This window comes from Macrobrachium rosenbergii, chromosome 1 (genome assembly GCF_040412425.1).
Source record: "Macrobrachium rosenbergii isolate ZJJX-2024 chromosome 1, ASM4041242v1, whole genome shotgun sequence".
Lineage (NCBI taxonomy): Eukaryota > Metazoa > Arthropoda > Malacostraca > Decapoda > Palaemonidae > Macrobrachium > Macrobrachium rosenbergii.
In genome coordinates this window covers 6209795-6225853 of record NC_089741.1, presented here as the reverse complement: position 1 = coordinate 6225853, position 16059 = coordinate 6209795, and the positions used below count along the sequence as shown (strand labels likewise).

The 16059-nt window shown below is 37.9% G+C and overlaps 1 protein-coding gene across 5 annotated transcripts in view; it reads right to left on the bottom strand.

Moving 5' to 3' along the window:
* The window catches only part of NFAT (NFAT nuclear factor), a 240675-nt gene extending 225395 nt beyond the window's left edge, over positions 1-15280 (bottom strand). For 2 of the 5 annotated variants that reach the window (XM_067124167.1, XM_067125575.1), the window contains exon 1: positions 15068-15280. Coding sequence is in view for 2 of the 5 variants with exons in the window: in XM_067122865.1 (XP_066978966.1) it covers positions 2154-2217 (64 nt within the window). In the remaining 3 variants the exon portion in view is untranslated. Of the gene's footprint in view, positions 1-2153; positions 2341-15067 lie in introns of those variants that run through there. The other 3 variants (XM_067123543.1, XM_067122865.1, XM_067124933.1) reach the window with 3 other exon arrangements.
* Positions 15281-16059: the final 779 nt, after the last annotated feature.

Below are 16059 nucleotides of genomic sequence, written 5' to 3'. Positions count from 1 at the left end.
TCAATACATTTTTTTTTTTCACACCAATAGCCCAAACTGCTGTTAGCTGTACTTGCTATTTTAAGGAGTAAACGTAAAACTATCTAATGGAGGATTTAGGTTCGTCATAAAAAGAATGCTCTGTGGGGGGTGGTTGTGAATGACAACCTACTTTCCTACCCCAAACCACAGTTAATTAATACGCATAACCTTTTCATCAAACATGCGTCGTCTCCTGGAAAGACTCAAGCAACAACAACCAAAAGCTAAGTGCCTGATTAGAAAGTGCAGACAACAGAGATGGCAACACAACACAGGTGATCCAAAAGCCAGTGTGAGAGGGGGGGACAACTCCCCCGTACCTACCAACGCCTATATCCGCCTAAGGGGGTCCAGGTTTGAACGTACCTCTAGAGAGCTTTCGACAAGCTACCTCTCAAATACCGCCTCCCCAACCAAGCTATGACCTACACGCCTCTTGAGGCACGCAATTCTCTTCGTTTCCCCCTTCACATTTCACGTCTGTACCACCTAGGAACACGATGTCCTTAGAATGCAAACCCATCAAAAATAAACATTTAACATGGTTAACCTCGTAAAACAGCACACGAGCAAAAGAGAAACACTTTAGAAAATTCTCTAGCTAATACTTATCTTGCTTGTACAGTCTTTAGAACCTTTCAAAATTTCTATAACTACAAATTCTAACCTCTTTCGTGTCTTAAGAAGACTAATTTCTCTGGCATTTATTAAAACCTGCGGCTCACAAAATACGAAACAATCACGCCGCTATCACTACATTTGACAGCTGAATGTGTCGTACACCGAAGCAAAATAATGTATTTTTAGTATTCAAGTAGTTGACAGTACTCAGTTCAGTCAACATGAAGCTTTGCGCCTGAAGCTCGCGAATGCTTCTGCAATTCTATCTTAATCGATACCGTGAACTTCAACAGCCATTACAGCCGCAGACCAAACCGGCCTTCTTGAAATTCTTCAACTTCTGTAACTGAGAATGCAGCACAGCTACCAGCAAACCCTCCGTTGGTCTCTGTTGGGTTTACAGCATCCAGGGGTCCACATCAGGTCGCTTAACCCCTTCATCACCTTACCACACTTGCTGTAACAAAGCCGGCTTAATCTCAAAAATCAAAACAACAGCTTTTACACAAGGAACACCAGACCGATCCCAGAACAATAAGAAAAATGAGAGAATAAACAATGTATTCACATAAGTAATTAACATCTCATACACACCGGTACCCGAACTTGCCGTTGGGAAAAATTCATATGAATTGTTAAGGAAGTGTCCATAGGATGGGTCACAAAATATGGACTATTTAAGGAAGGAATTTTCTAAATAGAGGAGGGCGATATTTAAGAACAGCAATCACTGCACTGTTGCTGTACGACCATCATATAAAAACAAAGATATCCTTGTAATCTGATCGATTCGAATGTCATATGAAAAAAATGATCTCAGGCTACGGTTTCCTACTCACCTTATTCAAAATTGAAAATATATATATATATATATATATATATATATATATATATATATATATATATATATATATATATATATATATATATATATATATATATATATATATATATATATATATATATATATATATATATATATATATACATACATACATACATATATATATATATACACACACATATATATATATATATATATATATATATATATATATATATATATATATATATATATATATATATATATATATACATAGTGTGTGTGTGTGTATACACAGCCTATATATGTATAAAAACGTACGATGTGTGCGAGCGTGTGATGGGCAGAGAGTAAGTATGGTTATAGTGAAATGGCCACAATGAACTCCACTTGTGATCACTTTCTCAGTGGAAGGCAGGAAGTCAACACGAGTCTCAGCGTTACGGAAACCTTCGACAAACGTCTTTCGGATCTTCTCTATCAGTTTCGATATCTTCAACTTAACAACAAAAATAAATCTAGCTTACATTCGTCATATTAGGATAATAATTACGTTCATAAGTGCCACGATCATGGTTAATTAAAAACCCTAACAGGTTTTCAATTCAGGCAGCCATTAGGAGACAATCCATTCTCCCATATCCTGATAATGCACCCGGCATCAGTGGTTTTGTGAAGAATCGCTTACCTTTAAAACGGCTAAAAAAAAGAAGGACACTACAGCAACTACAGCAAAATTCAGTCGTCTTCATTTCACTTTACGACATACAGGTTATGTGCAACGCGCACATGAACACAACAACATTTCTGCCAAGGAACAGCGCAATTATCTCATATCGCCTAAGACCTAGACTTGCTTGAGAGTGACGCTACCATGTCTGAGAAGAGTTAAAGCTCTTGTAGTAGTGAATTCCCTTCCCAGAAAGCGGAACCTGATCAAACTACTGTACAGTCTTAACTACCCACCTTCCTTACAATAACATCTGTACAGTCTTAACTACACACCTTCCTTACAATAACATCTGTACAGTCTTAACTACCCACCTTCCTTACAATAACATCTGTACAGTCTTAACTACACACCTTCCTTACAATAACATCTGTTCATATTAATAACCGGTAAGATGGTAAAAAACAGTGCCTCATAGCCTTTGGGATACACAAACACCTAAATACACGAACACGCACATACTGTAGGTTTTACCCATACTATTCTTTCTAACACGGTCGGGAATAAGTTCACAGACGATGCACGATAAAAATACAGATGACCATTTACTATTCATTTTCTTTTATTGTGAACAGCGTAAGGGATAATTAAAGGCAACGAATGAGAGAGAGAGAGAGAGAGAGAGAGAGAGAGAGAGAGAGAGAGAGAGAGAGAGAGAGAGAGAGAGAGAGAGAGAGAGAGAGAGACGACAGCCACACTTCAACGACATCGATTCCTTCGTCTAAAGCACACATAACTTTGACCTTGGAAACCGACGGACGCCACAGCCGCCATGGAATAATTAGACACAGCAGGCACAGCAAAGCATCTAAATTTATCAATGCACACAATGACCATTCAATGAATTATATATTATTGTTAAAGGAGAGAGACACAGACCTCAACCTGAGGTGAAATGAAATGCAACAACACGCGACTTGCATCGACTCTGGAGCAGCAGGAATAACAAATGCAAACCTGAGGCGAAATCATAATATAGTCCAAAATATCGACAGAAAAACATAGCTGGCAACATTTCGGTTGCCAAATGGTATTTATACCAAGCCAAATTATACTTGCAGAAGATTAAGACTGGTCAAAATAACAAAGCATTTCCCTCCACGCAGCCTGACTCTTTCTTTTTTCTTATCAACGCAGTTATCATTCTATCGTGAGATATATTAATAACACAGTCTTTCCAGTGATTACGAATTCCAAAAGAAACTTGACAAAAATTACTTCTAGAATAAAAATTCATGTTTCTATTATTTCCATACTAGGCGAGATTAAATCTACTAATGTCAATAATGTAGCTACAAAAATAATGATTGCTGCAACAACGAATATTACTGGTATTATACCGCAGGTCCAAACAACCTTGATTATACTCTTAGGCTGGAGCCCTTCCTCATTTTATGAAACCCTTCTCCGCCGGTGAATTAGACAATTCATTTTAATATGAAACTGTCGCATTTGCACTTATTTCATTCTTTATAAAAATGTCTTTTGCACTCCATGAATTTTCGGGTAACTGATACAAATGGTGTTCAACCCACAGCCGTTCTTTGCGAATGATCTTCGTCCAGCTACGATTGCTTAATAAACACCATGAATGTAACCCAGCACAACTTGATCATTTTGTACAAAACAGAGGAAAAGAGAAAGTGTGTGTGTGTGTGTGTGTGTGTGTGTGTGTGTGTGTGTGTGTGTGTGTGTGTGTGTGCGCGCGCGCGCGCGTGCGCGGTGCTATTCCATTATTTGCTAAAGGTTCCTGCTATTAATTTTTAACTTGAATTTTTCGGTCTTCCGTCGTCAGCGGTTGAGTCTGATGCAGTCTGTAACACAAATAAGTGAAAGTACTTCTTTAAAGATACATTCTGAAGCGTGACAGAGAAAAGTACTGTAGCTTCCTCTTAAGCTTGGCAGATGATGATACTCCATAATGGATCTGATATTGTTTTTTGTAACAGTTACCTAGTATACCGGAAAATTACAGATAACTTCTCTGCACAATTAGTGACAATAATGCTAACCCAGAAACCCCTCCCCCAAAGATCTGATGTGATTCAGGACATGATACTAATCTTCCCTACAGCCAGTTTAAGCTTTATGCTTTGACAATAACCATGCTGGCAGAACTATCCACAATCCTAGATGAAGTAACGAAAATACGGTACCGAGAGTATGCGGCCAACAGGAGCTACAATTCTTGCAAGGGCTCCTCAATGATTGGTCGGCCTATTAAATACCATCGTGTGGCTGTGGCAGCGATAATGTTGGATGTTTCCACTCCAAGTTTACGCTGACTCACCACACTCTCTGCTCATATCATCACCATTCGAGTCAAAGGGTCAGGCAAACTCGTGAACGTACATATGCCATGAAACATACATCCGGCGGTTTACGCCACTTTTACATGGCTGAATACAGGAAACACACGATGTCTTTTCAGTCACTCGCACAACTAACCCCCTAGCAACGGACGAACATCTTGTCCCACCAATCTTAAAATATTAACAATACTGAAAAATGTAAAGAATAGTTATTTACGTCTGAAAATTAAGATTAAGTAAAATACGTTCATATGCATAACTGCAAAATGATTGAAATTTCATACCCAAACCCACAAGCCACGTACTCTTAATCTTCGAGACCACACAAGGGTCACTCAGTTCCAGTCAGCTCTACGCAATGCCGCCTCCACAACTGCTAGCAGCCGCAAAATATTCTAGCTACAACATAGGCTGCTATGGCATCGACTAACTCTCCTCCTGAAGTACCGGTACGCTTTCACTTGCCTTTATTAGTGCATTATATATATATATATATATATATATATATATATATATATATATATATATATATATAAAATCATCATGAAGCTACAGATGTCGCTTAATATCAAATCCACGCTACCTATAATGTAAGTATGTACGAATAATGGCAAGTGAAAACGTAATACAGTAGGAGAGCTAGTCGATGCCATAGCAGCCTATGCTGTGGCTAGAATATTTTGCGGTTGCTAGCAGTTGCGGAGGCGGCATTGAGTGTTTCTTGTGTAGTCTCGCAGATTAAGAGTACGAGGCTTGTGGGTTTGGGTATGTGTGTGTGTGTGTGTGTGTGTGTGTGTGTGTGTGTGTGTGTGTGTGTGTGTGTGTGTGTATGTATTATATATATATATATATATATATATATATATATATATATATATATATATATATATATATATATATATATATATATATATATATATATATATATATATATATATTATAGTGGAGCAGGTAACTACAAAAAATAGGGAAACAGTGCAAATGGTGATACAAACATGAAACTTGCTCAACTATTCTTCTTGTCCCTTGGTCTCATTATCAACCTCCAGCCACACAAAATTTTGCCATTTTCCAAGATGGCTGACAGGTTTTCAAAATAGCGTCCTGTGGATATTTGAATAATGGAATTTAATTGATTAATCACATTCAGATCCCTAAGTCACGCCCAGTTTATATTAGAATATTAAAAACATGCATAGAAATATCCAAGATGGCTGTCACTATATCAAAAATGTCTGCCAAAATGCCAAAAACTGGTACTTAAGCTCATATATCAGGCTAAAGGTCGGTTAATACATGGATCTGGGTTAACTTCAGCCTGATCAGTTTATTTTTTGTAGATTAGAAATCAATTAATCCCCAATTAATTAATTTTCATCCTCATTTAGAAAAAAAATGGGTAATAAGCTTAATGTAAAAGTGTAATAGTGTAGTGTCAGTGTACTACCAGGGCACACTGGTTGACACTATAGCTGTGAAACTCAGCATGGAGTTCAGTGCTAGCTAATGGCAGAGATTTGTTATTAGTTTCTCAAATGCTGTTTAGCTAGCCCCACTTCAAAGTTAAACAGCTGCACCTGAGTGTGGGAGAGCCGAGCCAAGGAAGATGGGGCTTTAGTCTTCTAGATGGTGTACAGATCACATGGGAATTAAATAGCATTGGATGAATGATTGGGCTAGGGGTAGGATTATGACATATATGAGCCTAGTTGCATCCCATATCTGAAAGTGCATATATGTCATATAGGTGGTAAAAGGATAAACCCTCGGCCTATAGAACAAAAGCAATGGCAGGACAATCTTGGAAGTCAACGTCTCTCCTGAAAGGAGACAGTACGATTAACTGGAAGCTTTGTTGCTTGTGCCAAGAGGACACACGTGAAAGACTAGTTGATGCATCTGGTGCTGGCTATGTTACCCTTGCTACAAACATTCCTGAATTCTATAAGTTAAATGCAATGCCTATACCATTTCATCCCAAAAGGCTTGATGAAGGTGATGGAATTCTGCAGACCTTTGAAAATAACAAAGCAACATATTATGAATCATGTATGCTGAAGTTCAAAACAACAAAACTAGAAAGGAAAAGGAAGTCACTGTGTAAGACAAAAGAAGAAGATGATGCCCCATCAGCAAAATTTACTGGTAGCCAGAAGGTAGATGGAGAAGATGCAGAAGAATCTAAGACTGAGAAAGAAGGAATATGCTTTATTTGTGACCAACCAGCTCCAAAGATTTACGACTGGCCATGACATTGCCTTTACATGAAAAGCTGCAACGATGTGCCACCAACCTACTACATGAGAAACTTCTGGCCAAGCTTAGTGCTGGATATATTGTTTCTCAGGACCATATGTATCATCCATCTTGTCAGGCAGGTGTGTACAACAGGAAAAGGGCCTGGCTAAATTCCCAGAAAATTGGAGACGATTATGTGCAATACAGACAAGAGGCATGTGCCCATGCTTTTGCTAAGCTTGAGATGTACATAAGAGACAAGCAGCTGACTACAGATGGGTGCTGCTATTTTACAAAGGCAGAACTTTATGATTTGTACAAACAAAGACTGGAACAGCTAAATGTTGATGCTTCCTTTGTGCACCGAACACGGTTGAAAGAACAGATACTTCCCCGCATCCCAGAACTCGAGGACTTTAAAAAGGGAAGAGAAATTTGGTTTGCCTACAAAAGGAAAATGGGAGAAGCCCTACCCACAGCATGTGACTAAAATGATGCACTAATCGTGGCCAAAGCAGCTAAGATATTGAGGAAACAGATGCTTGAACATGAGATAGAATTTGATGGAACCTTAACAGCAGACACTAGAAGAGAATCTGTGCCACCAAGTTTGTTAAAATTTGTAAGTGTGCTACAAAACGGTGGCAATATAAAATCCCAACTTAAATATGGAACATGATCTACTGATCTAGCTTTAGCACAACTTTTGCACTTCAACTGTCGAAAGAATCCAGCATCTTCAACATTCTCCAGACATTCCAAGTCAAGAGAACCTCCGTTTCCAATATATACTGGTCTCCTGGTCTTTGCAAAAACCAGGAAGCGTCAATTAATTGATACATTCCATCACCATGGAATCAGCATCAGCTATGATAGGGTTCTGGAATTGACTAACGGGTCAGGAGAAGCAGTTGTAACAAGGGCTGTGGAGGAAGAAGTAGTTTGTCCCACTACACTAAGAAAAGGACTCTTTACAACTTGTGCTGTTGGCAATCTGGACCATAATCCAAGTGCCACAACTGCACAAACATCCTTCCATGGGACAGGTATATCTTTGTTTCAGCATCCGAGCACTGATGAAAAGGGTGAGGACACCCACCTTCACCAAACTAAGTTCAATACCAGCAGCTGTAGAAGATGAAGACCTGCAAATTATTGAAGAGTTCGTGGTGCTAATGTACAACAGAAGCAGTTTGTATAAAAATGTAAATGAGGCTAGACTTGATCTCTTTGCAAGAAAGCAAAGAGCTTATGATTGCATTCCCCCTACAAGGGCTGCTCTTAGAGAGCATTGCAAGAAAGCTGCCTTTCAAGCAGGGCACATTTGGTGCCCGTCTTAAGTATGTCATCCAGTTTTGCCCAGTCCAAGACACTGGGGATGGCAACAGATTGATGGCACCTGATTTCCATATTGCATAGATTTGCCAATAGTCGCACAATCTTGCCAAGAACTGAATAAGTGTGGCTACAAAATGGAATGCCATGGCAGGTGCAAGTGCTACAAATCTGGACTTAGCTGCAGAGCTCTCTGCAGCTGCGCTTGCTAAAACTAATTGATACACAAAACATGTTGGTTTCTCTCAGGAGATACATACTTTTTTATTTTTGGTGGCCATTTTGGAAATAAGGTGTTCATATGGTGGTCGTATTGGAAAGATGGGTTCACTTTATCTCTTCATGACAGTAAGAATGCCAAAATATATATTCTCAATCATTATATGGACAGTATGCAACTTTTATAGGCTTATGAAATGAAAATATTTGAAAATACAGCAAATTTACTGCCATTTTGGAAAAGTGTCAGCCATCTTGGAAGTAGCCAAATATTGAGGTGGCCGGAGGTTGATTTTGATTTATGGGGATATTACGAGTTCTCATGCCAAATCTGTTGCTTGTATCACCATTTGCATTTTTTTTATATATATATATATATATATATATATATATATATATATATATATATATATATAATATTTAATCCCAATCACCCCAATCCCTTAATAGGTGTTACGCTCCCAATGTTAGTATATTACTTTGGTATAACTTCGGTCCTTTAAATATACTAAGAGTATATTTAAAGGACCTTGGGTATAACATTGCACTTCGCCTCCGGCAGTAGCGAACTACAACAGACTGACTGCCAGGTTCAAAGCTCGTCGGCTGCTTGGAACAGCCCAAGAATCGACCCTGCGTGGTCTCCCTAATGAAAGCAGTGCACTACACCAGTAAAGTTCACATATAATGTGATAGCTTGCTGCTCAATTTACGATTGAAGACAATGACTGTGAACTAAAATAAAAATGTTGAGCTTATCATAAATGATTTGTATAGTACTGCATACAGGATGTGGAAAGGGAAGGACTGATATGATAACAAATGCCGCAATCTTTTTAAGAAGTGAAAAGGTGAACCTATATGACAAGATGGATGCTGCGAGCGTTTGAAGGCGGTTTTATCGCTGGCGTGGAGGCTGAACCTTCGGGACGAGTTTGGGTAATTTGGAAGTGTTCGGAGGAAGAGGGGACAGGGAGACAGCCTACAGAGGGATGGACAGATGAAGTGGAAGCAGTGCTGGACTCGAAGGTCTTCAAATTCAGGAAGTGCTTGAAAAATTGAGGCATGCAGTAAAGGGGTCAAAACGCTGCTGATGAGCTGAAAGAAGCGGCTAATATTGTGGAAGTCCTTTGGAAGCGGCTAATATTGTGGAAGTCCTTTGGAAGTAGAGTTCACCTTCTATTCACCAGTTACGTATGTGATAATAAACACCGACTAACCCCCCCGCCCCCCGCTTCCCTTCCTCTCTCTCTCTCTCTCTCTCTCTCTCTGACCACTCCCTGTAAGTCTAAGAGGAAAATACTTAAAGGTCCGGCTTTTTAGCAATTCATTTTGGAAGAGATTTTTAGTAAACTCATTCCCTTTCCAAACCTACCGGCGCCCCTCCACAATCGACTAATGACCAACATACTTGGGAAGTGCAGTCAACATAGGCACAATGGATTTTTCCCTCTCAGGAATTGAATTCTAATTAATTTACAATATAAATCACAAAACATGCTGAGAAATGTAAGATTAAGAACCAGTATCTTGAGAGCATTAGGTAAGGCCAAAGTAAAGTACGGTAACACATAAACTTTAAAAATGACAAAGATGCGTAATCTGCTCTCAGATGATGAACCTTGTTACACATTAAGTGCAAGTCAAGTCCTTTGGATTCTTATCGTAAAAACGGCAATATAATAATGAGTCAGCAGTTGTCTACACACTGAGCCATTTTGCCATATGTGTATGATCCTGTCAATACACACGAAGTCAACAGTCATGTTCGAAGAATAAAAAGAACAGGCGGTACAACTCCGTAAAAGTTGTTATATGGGTGAGTCTAAAAATTCCTCCTGCCTGATGTAAATATCGTGAGTTGCACAAAAAATAATACGACAGAATACTCCATCATGGTAAGGGACTATTCTCATTCCATTTCAACTTCAATGTAGCAAGCTTTAATGGAGCCTCTTTATCTTCACTGGTATCAGTATATTATTGACTAACGTTCCAAGAGTTCTGCTTCCAATGGGAAGCACGAAAATCAAACGTTTCGTATGGCTGTACGTAGCCTAGTCCTGTAGTACTCAGAAACTTACATGTCTTCTTCTTTTTCAAATTCAGTGATTAGGCTACCTACCAACAGCTTTACCTACAGAAGCTTTTTGTTTAGTTCAGTCCACGTTTTTTCTATAGCCACTTTTGCTCTAAACCACGTAAAAATAAACTTCAAATTAACAAATCTCTACAGAAAGATTCCAGTAAAGTCTTATTTTTTGTTCGTATCAACAAGCCTAAACAATGAACATTGTGACAACGCTCTACGGTTGATGCCTTGCAAACACAGCAACAAAAAATATAAAAACTTTACCATCAGCATTTACTACCGCAAATACTTTATTAAAAAAGTTTAAATATTAATCTTGGTCTAGTTAGACTAGAGTCATGTTGTAATTTAAGTTGAAAAACCACAGTGTCTTTTATATTTTATAATATCTAACTCTAGAAACTATTATACTGGACTTGCTTTCTCCTCTGGTTCTACTGTCCCCACAGCCAAGATTTCCTTTCTTACTTCATTTGTTTGTCTTTGTATGTTTACATTGCTTATCCCTTAACCCGTTTCTTACGTTACTTATTTCAACACCTATGATATCTACATATTTGTCAGAGTTCTTGAAAGCTTCATTAACCAAGACAATTTTAAGGAGTGTTCATATGAAATTAAAATTCACGTTACAGAAGAGCATTTAACCCTTTCCCCTCTTGGAAGGCGCCATTCTACTGGAATGGAAAAAATAAGACTTTACTGAAACCTTCCTGTAGAGATTTGTTACTTTGACATTTCTGACATTTTAACTTTAATCCCATGTCATAAATTACATGAATTTTGCTATATATATATATGTATAATGAATCACGAAAATACGGAACGTGATGAATATATAAATAAAGGCAATGCCACAAAGGAAAGAGAAATGACGGAGTGGTGCCAGGCCTTTCGACTTATTGTCCTTTATATACTTAGTAAAGGACAATAAGTCGAAATGCCTAGTACCACTTCGTCGTTTCTCTTTCCTTCGTGGCATTGCCTTTATTTTGCTACACACACACATACATATATAATATATATATTATATATTATATTATATATATATATATATATATATATATATATATATATATATATATGTGTGTGTGTGTGTGTGTGTCTTTTCCTGTAATACTGCAGTGTAATATGAAAATAAGAAGGCCCATAAAACACTATTTAAACGTTGAAACCATATATTTCGTGTTTTTGTATATATACCATTGTAACTTTCCACCTGTCCATATTCTACCAGTGAACAGGGGCACAGAAACAAGTGCCCGAAATATATGGTTTCAACGTTTAAATAGTGTTTTATGGGCCTTCTTATTCTCATATATATATACATATATATATATATATATATATATATATATATATATATATATATATATATGTTAAGTATACCTTAGTTTTACCAGACCACTGAGCTGATTAACAGCTCTCCTAGGGATGGCCTGAAGGATTAGACTTATTTAACGTGGCTAAGAACCAACTGGTTACTTAGCAACGAGACCTACAGCTTGTTGTGGAATCCGAACCACATTATAGCGAGAGAAATGAATTTCTATCACCAGAAATAAATTCCTCTAATTCTTCATTAACCGCCGGAGAGTCGAACTCGGGCCTAGCAAGTGCTAAGCCACAACTCTACCGACTCACCCAACGAAGAGCTATATATATATATATATATATATATATATATATATATATATATATATATATATATATATATATATATATATATATATATATATATAGTATGTGTGCGTATTTATGTATGTATATATACATTACATATACATAAATTATATACATATGTATATGTGTATATGTTATATAACTGTAACAGTTACCGTAACATCGGGCGGTTCCTGAGAAAATACACCACAACAGTTACTGTCGCATCAACGCTTCCAAAACATCAGCCACACTCCCACTCTGCAGGTACAAAAGCCTGGCTGCAAGCAGTCCAACTGGGACTTTGATTCGGCATCACCTGGAGACAGGGCTGCGTTTCAAGGATAACGAGTCGGCATGCAAACTGAACCTTCAGGGCACTGCAGAAATAATGATGATGATGCAACACGTAAATGCAGTAGGTTTTGTACTGCTAAGAAAACCACAGAACGAATCTATGTTCCTGTTAAGAGAGGAATTTCAGGAATACACGATTAATTCTCTTAGGAGGCTAAGTAGCCTATATAAACTATGAATTCTCTTTTCACGCAGAGCAAAGCTTCGTGGAAAATTTCATCTGGGAAAGGGGCCAGAAAAGAAAACAATCTGGGAAAGGGGCCAGAAAAGAAAACAATGTCACATTAAACTTTCAACATGAGATATGTACTAAAACGGTACACACCCTAAATCCTTCAAAGCACGAAGCTTTGAAATAACATACTAAATAGACGACCGTCTAAACCACTACGGGACATTCTTGGCTTTGCATGATAAAGATTATCCAAGATGACGAAAGAAAAGGACATGAATACATTCTGTGGATGTTTAATACTTGCAGTACCAAACTGATCCGTCAAGTTTGGTGAGCTGAAAGTCAAAACATTTTTCCTTATCCGATATATAATCTACATGAAAAATCTATCCGATTCCACCACTTAGCCTACTCTCTGAAATGTTACGATAAGAAACTAGACAGTCCTCAAAAGCTTTCAAAACACAAGTTTCACCATGAAAAACTTGTCAAGCCGCCTGTCTTAATGAGAGGCCATTAAACTGAAAACAGCAAATTTAGGAAGAATGATTACTACAAACAAAAGCAACGCCGTCGCTCGTGGATGGATCTAGGTTTTACAGAAAATTCAAGTTAGGTATCTGACACTCCTTCACCATGTAAAGGACCATGAAAACAAAATTAAGACCTCCGCATAACTTAACACATACAAACCATATTTACCATCCATCAGTGCTACCAATATCCATGACTGTGGTGGTAGTAACACCAAAAACATGCTTTTCCCGCGATAATTGTTTTTCACAGAACATTACATTCATTCGAAGTGTGTGTGTGTGTGTGTGTGTGTGTGTGTATTCATAATTTTTTACAAAGTTTCATTAAACAGGAAACACAAGTCACCGCAAAATTTTCATACCAGTGATTGTCAGTCGTGTACGGAAAAACCCATTACACAATCTTGTGACTCAAGGTTAATATGCAAATTATCATGTTCCTCTATGATAACCAAATGTACCATTATTAAAGGATAACTGGTTACAAGGTAAGTTCAAGTAAAGTTATAAGTTCTGTCGCATCACTCGCTTATTTCTCATGAAAATTAATAATAAATCGATAAGTATTTCCAATCACTAAGAATAACTTTAAGGTGAAATTATATTATCTAGGCTATATGTCCGCCAAAGTGGCATCAGTTTATTTAACAAGAATGTGTGCAAATGTCCAATGGCTACTACTACTACTACTACTACTACTACTACTACTACTACTACTACTAATAATAATAATAATAATAATAATAATAATAATAATAATCAAACTGGACAAAAATCCGGAGAATAAACTTACGTACCTCCAGATGATAAGCTATAGGCAAATTCAAGCATCTCTTACAATACAACAAAGCGGATTAATTAAACACAGCGCAACATGTACAGATGACTGAATATCTGAGATACAAGATAATCGAAAATTGACTTATTTTGTCGATGAAATAAGCAATGACTTCAAAAAAATACGAATTCAACTGAACTACCGCGCTGCACAAAATCACATTATATCCATAAGAATTTGCAATACTAGCCTAAGGTAACAATACCACAATTTCATGTTTTGAGTGGTTGACGTCTTGATAAAGCAAGATATTCCGCATCAATCTAATCGACGTAACTGCGAATTTTTGCTTCCTCGTGAGAGATTTTGATATATATAACTGCAGGTTGGTCATTAACGCACTAGTTATTTGATCCTAGCAGCAAGTTGTTTTCAAATGAAGTCTTTCTTAACATCTGATACTAATTTCTTTTAAAAAATGAAGCTTGATAATAACGGGAGAAAGGTCGGTCTCACAACTAGAGAATATCTGAGACATTAATATGGATATTCGAAAATAATTATTGAAAAATAAATTTACCCAAGTGATCTCAGAAACACAAACAAAAGCCGCTAAAAATAATAATAATGAGCATTAGTCGAGCCTAGAATTATGATCAGAAAACAGCCAGGTCAACCGAACACTCAGGGTCAAGTAAAACAAAAACAAAAAAGGGAGGGGGAGAGGAGCGGGCAACTAGTCGCCTGACTTCGTCGCTAGGAGATTAATATTAAGCTTAGGTTAGTAGACAGCCTTTAGAATTGAATGAAGAAACTCAGTCTCTGTGGATATAATGTTGCAGCCTGAAAAGCTTAGGCTATATATAGGACTGTATGTGCACACTTACGTAAATATAAGTAAAGACATTTTCGAGGCTCGGTCTTAGGAGGAAAAGATTATCGCTTCATATAATTATACAGTACTGTACACTGATCAATAAAGCATAAATATACTAACATGACGGTACACATCGTGATATGGTCATTGTCTGTTACAGCTTAAAAATAAAGAGCAAAGCTAGCACAAATATGGGGAGACGCTTACAACAAAGAGAAGGGAGCACAGAGAGAAATGGGGGAGGGAAGTCAGCTACGCTATATTCCGTAAGCCAATTCTGTTTTATCTTACCTGACTGGCCGTATCTATAGATAGCGCAGCTCCCACTATTCCCTTACTATAAGTCAAACCGGAATTCGCAGTAGCACGGCCACCTCAGAGGTGTCCGTTTAATAGGTTTTTCACCTTCAGGGAATTAAAAAAGAAGATTAAAACTGTAAAAACGTAGCACCAGGGAGAAAAATGAACGCGTTAACCGTTCGCGTACAAAGCTAGACACATACTGACGTCACAGTAAACTCGGACTCAGAGTCAGACTCCCAGAGGCAGCTCACTGCTGCCTGAGCCGCTGAGAAGAGTTGCGGAGTAGCGATTTCCAGCCATCCAATCCCGACATGTTATCGCCGACCCGGCTTCCATGTGCTAGTGTCTAAGGAGCAAACAAACAAACACTTGCAAAGAATATGCTCCCAAATGCAGACGCCATAAAACTAAGTTCATGTAAATTGTCTGTAAGTATTAAGACGTAACACTCATCTGGTCAATACTGTCTGGTAAAATTTTGGTATTGCTATATTGCAAGCAAGTTTTCTATCTTAGTTTTATGTTTAACTACTATCAACAGACATATCAGATATTGAAGGTTTTGTCACACCAGCAGGCAGATTTCAGCTGGAAAAGGTGATTTGGTGTTCTCATGATCTCTCCTGTGAAAAACCAAAGGACCCAGTCCTAAGCTGAAATCCGAGATATGTTTTGCATTACACATAGTACATACACGCGTGTACTGTATATATGTGTGCGTACGCGCGCGCGCGCACCTGTGTGTGTGTGTAACCGATGAGGCGACGTTCAGGTAAATGAACGAAAGTTTATAAAAGCTATTCCTTAATTTTTTTTTTTTTTGTAATAGCCTCATTGTGTTCTTTCTTCGAAATAAGAATATAAGAACGCAATAAAAGCTCGTCTTCGGCGTCAGTAAGTTTCGCTGTTTTATACGGGCGCGCGCGCACACACATACACACACACACACACACACACACACACACACACACACACACACA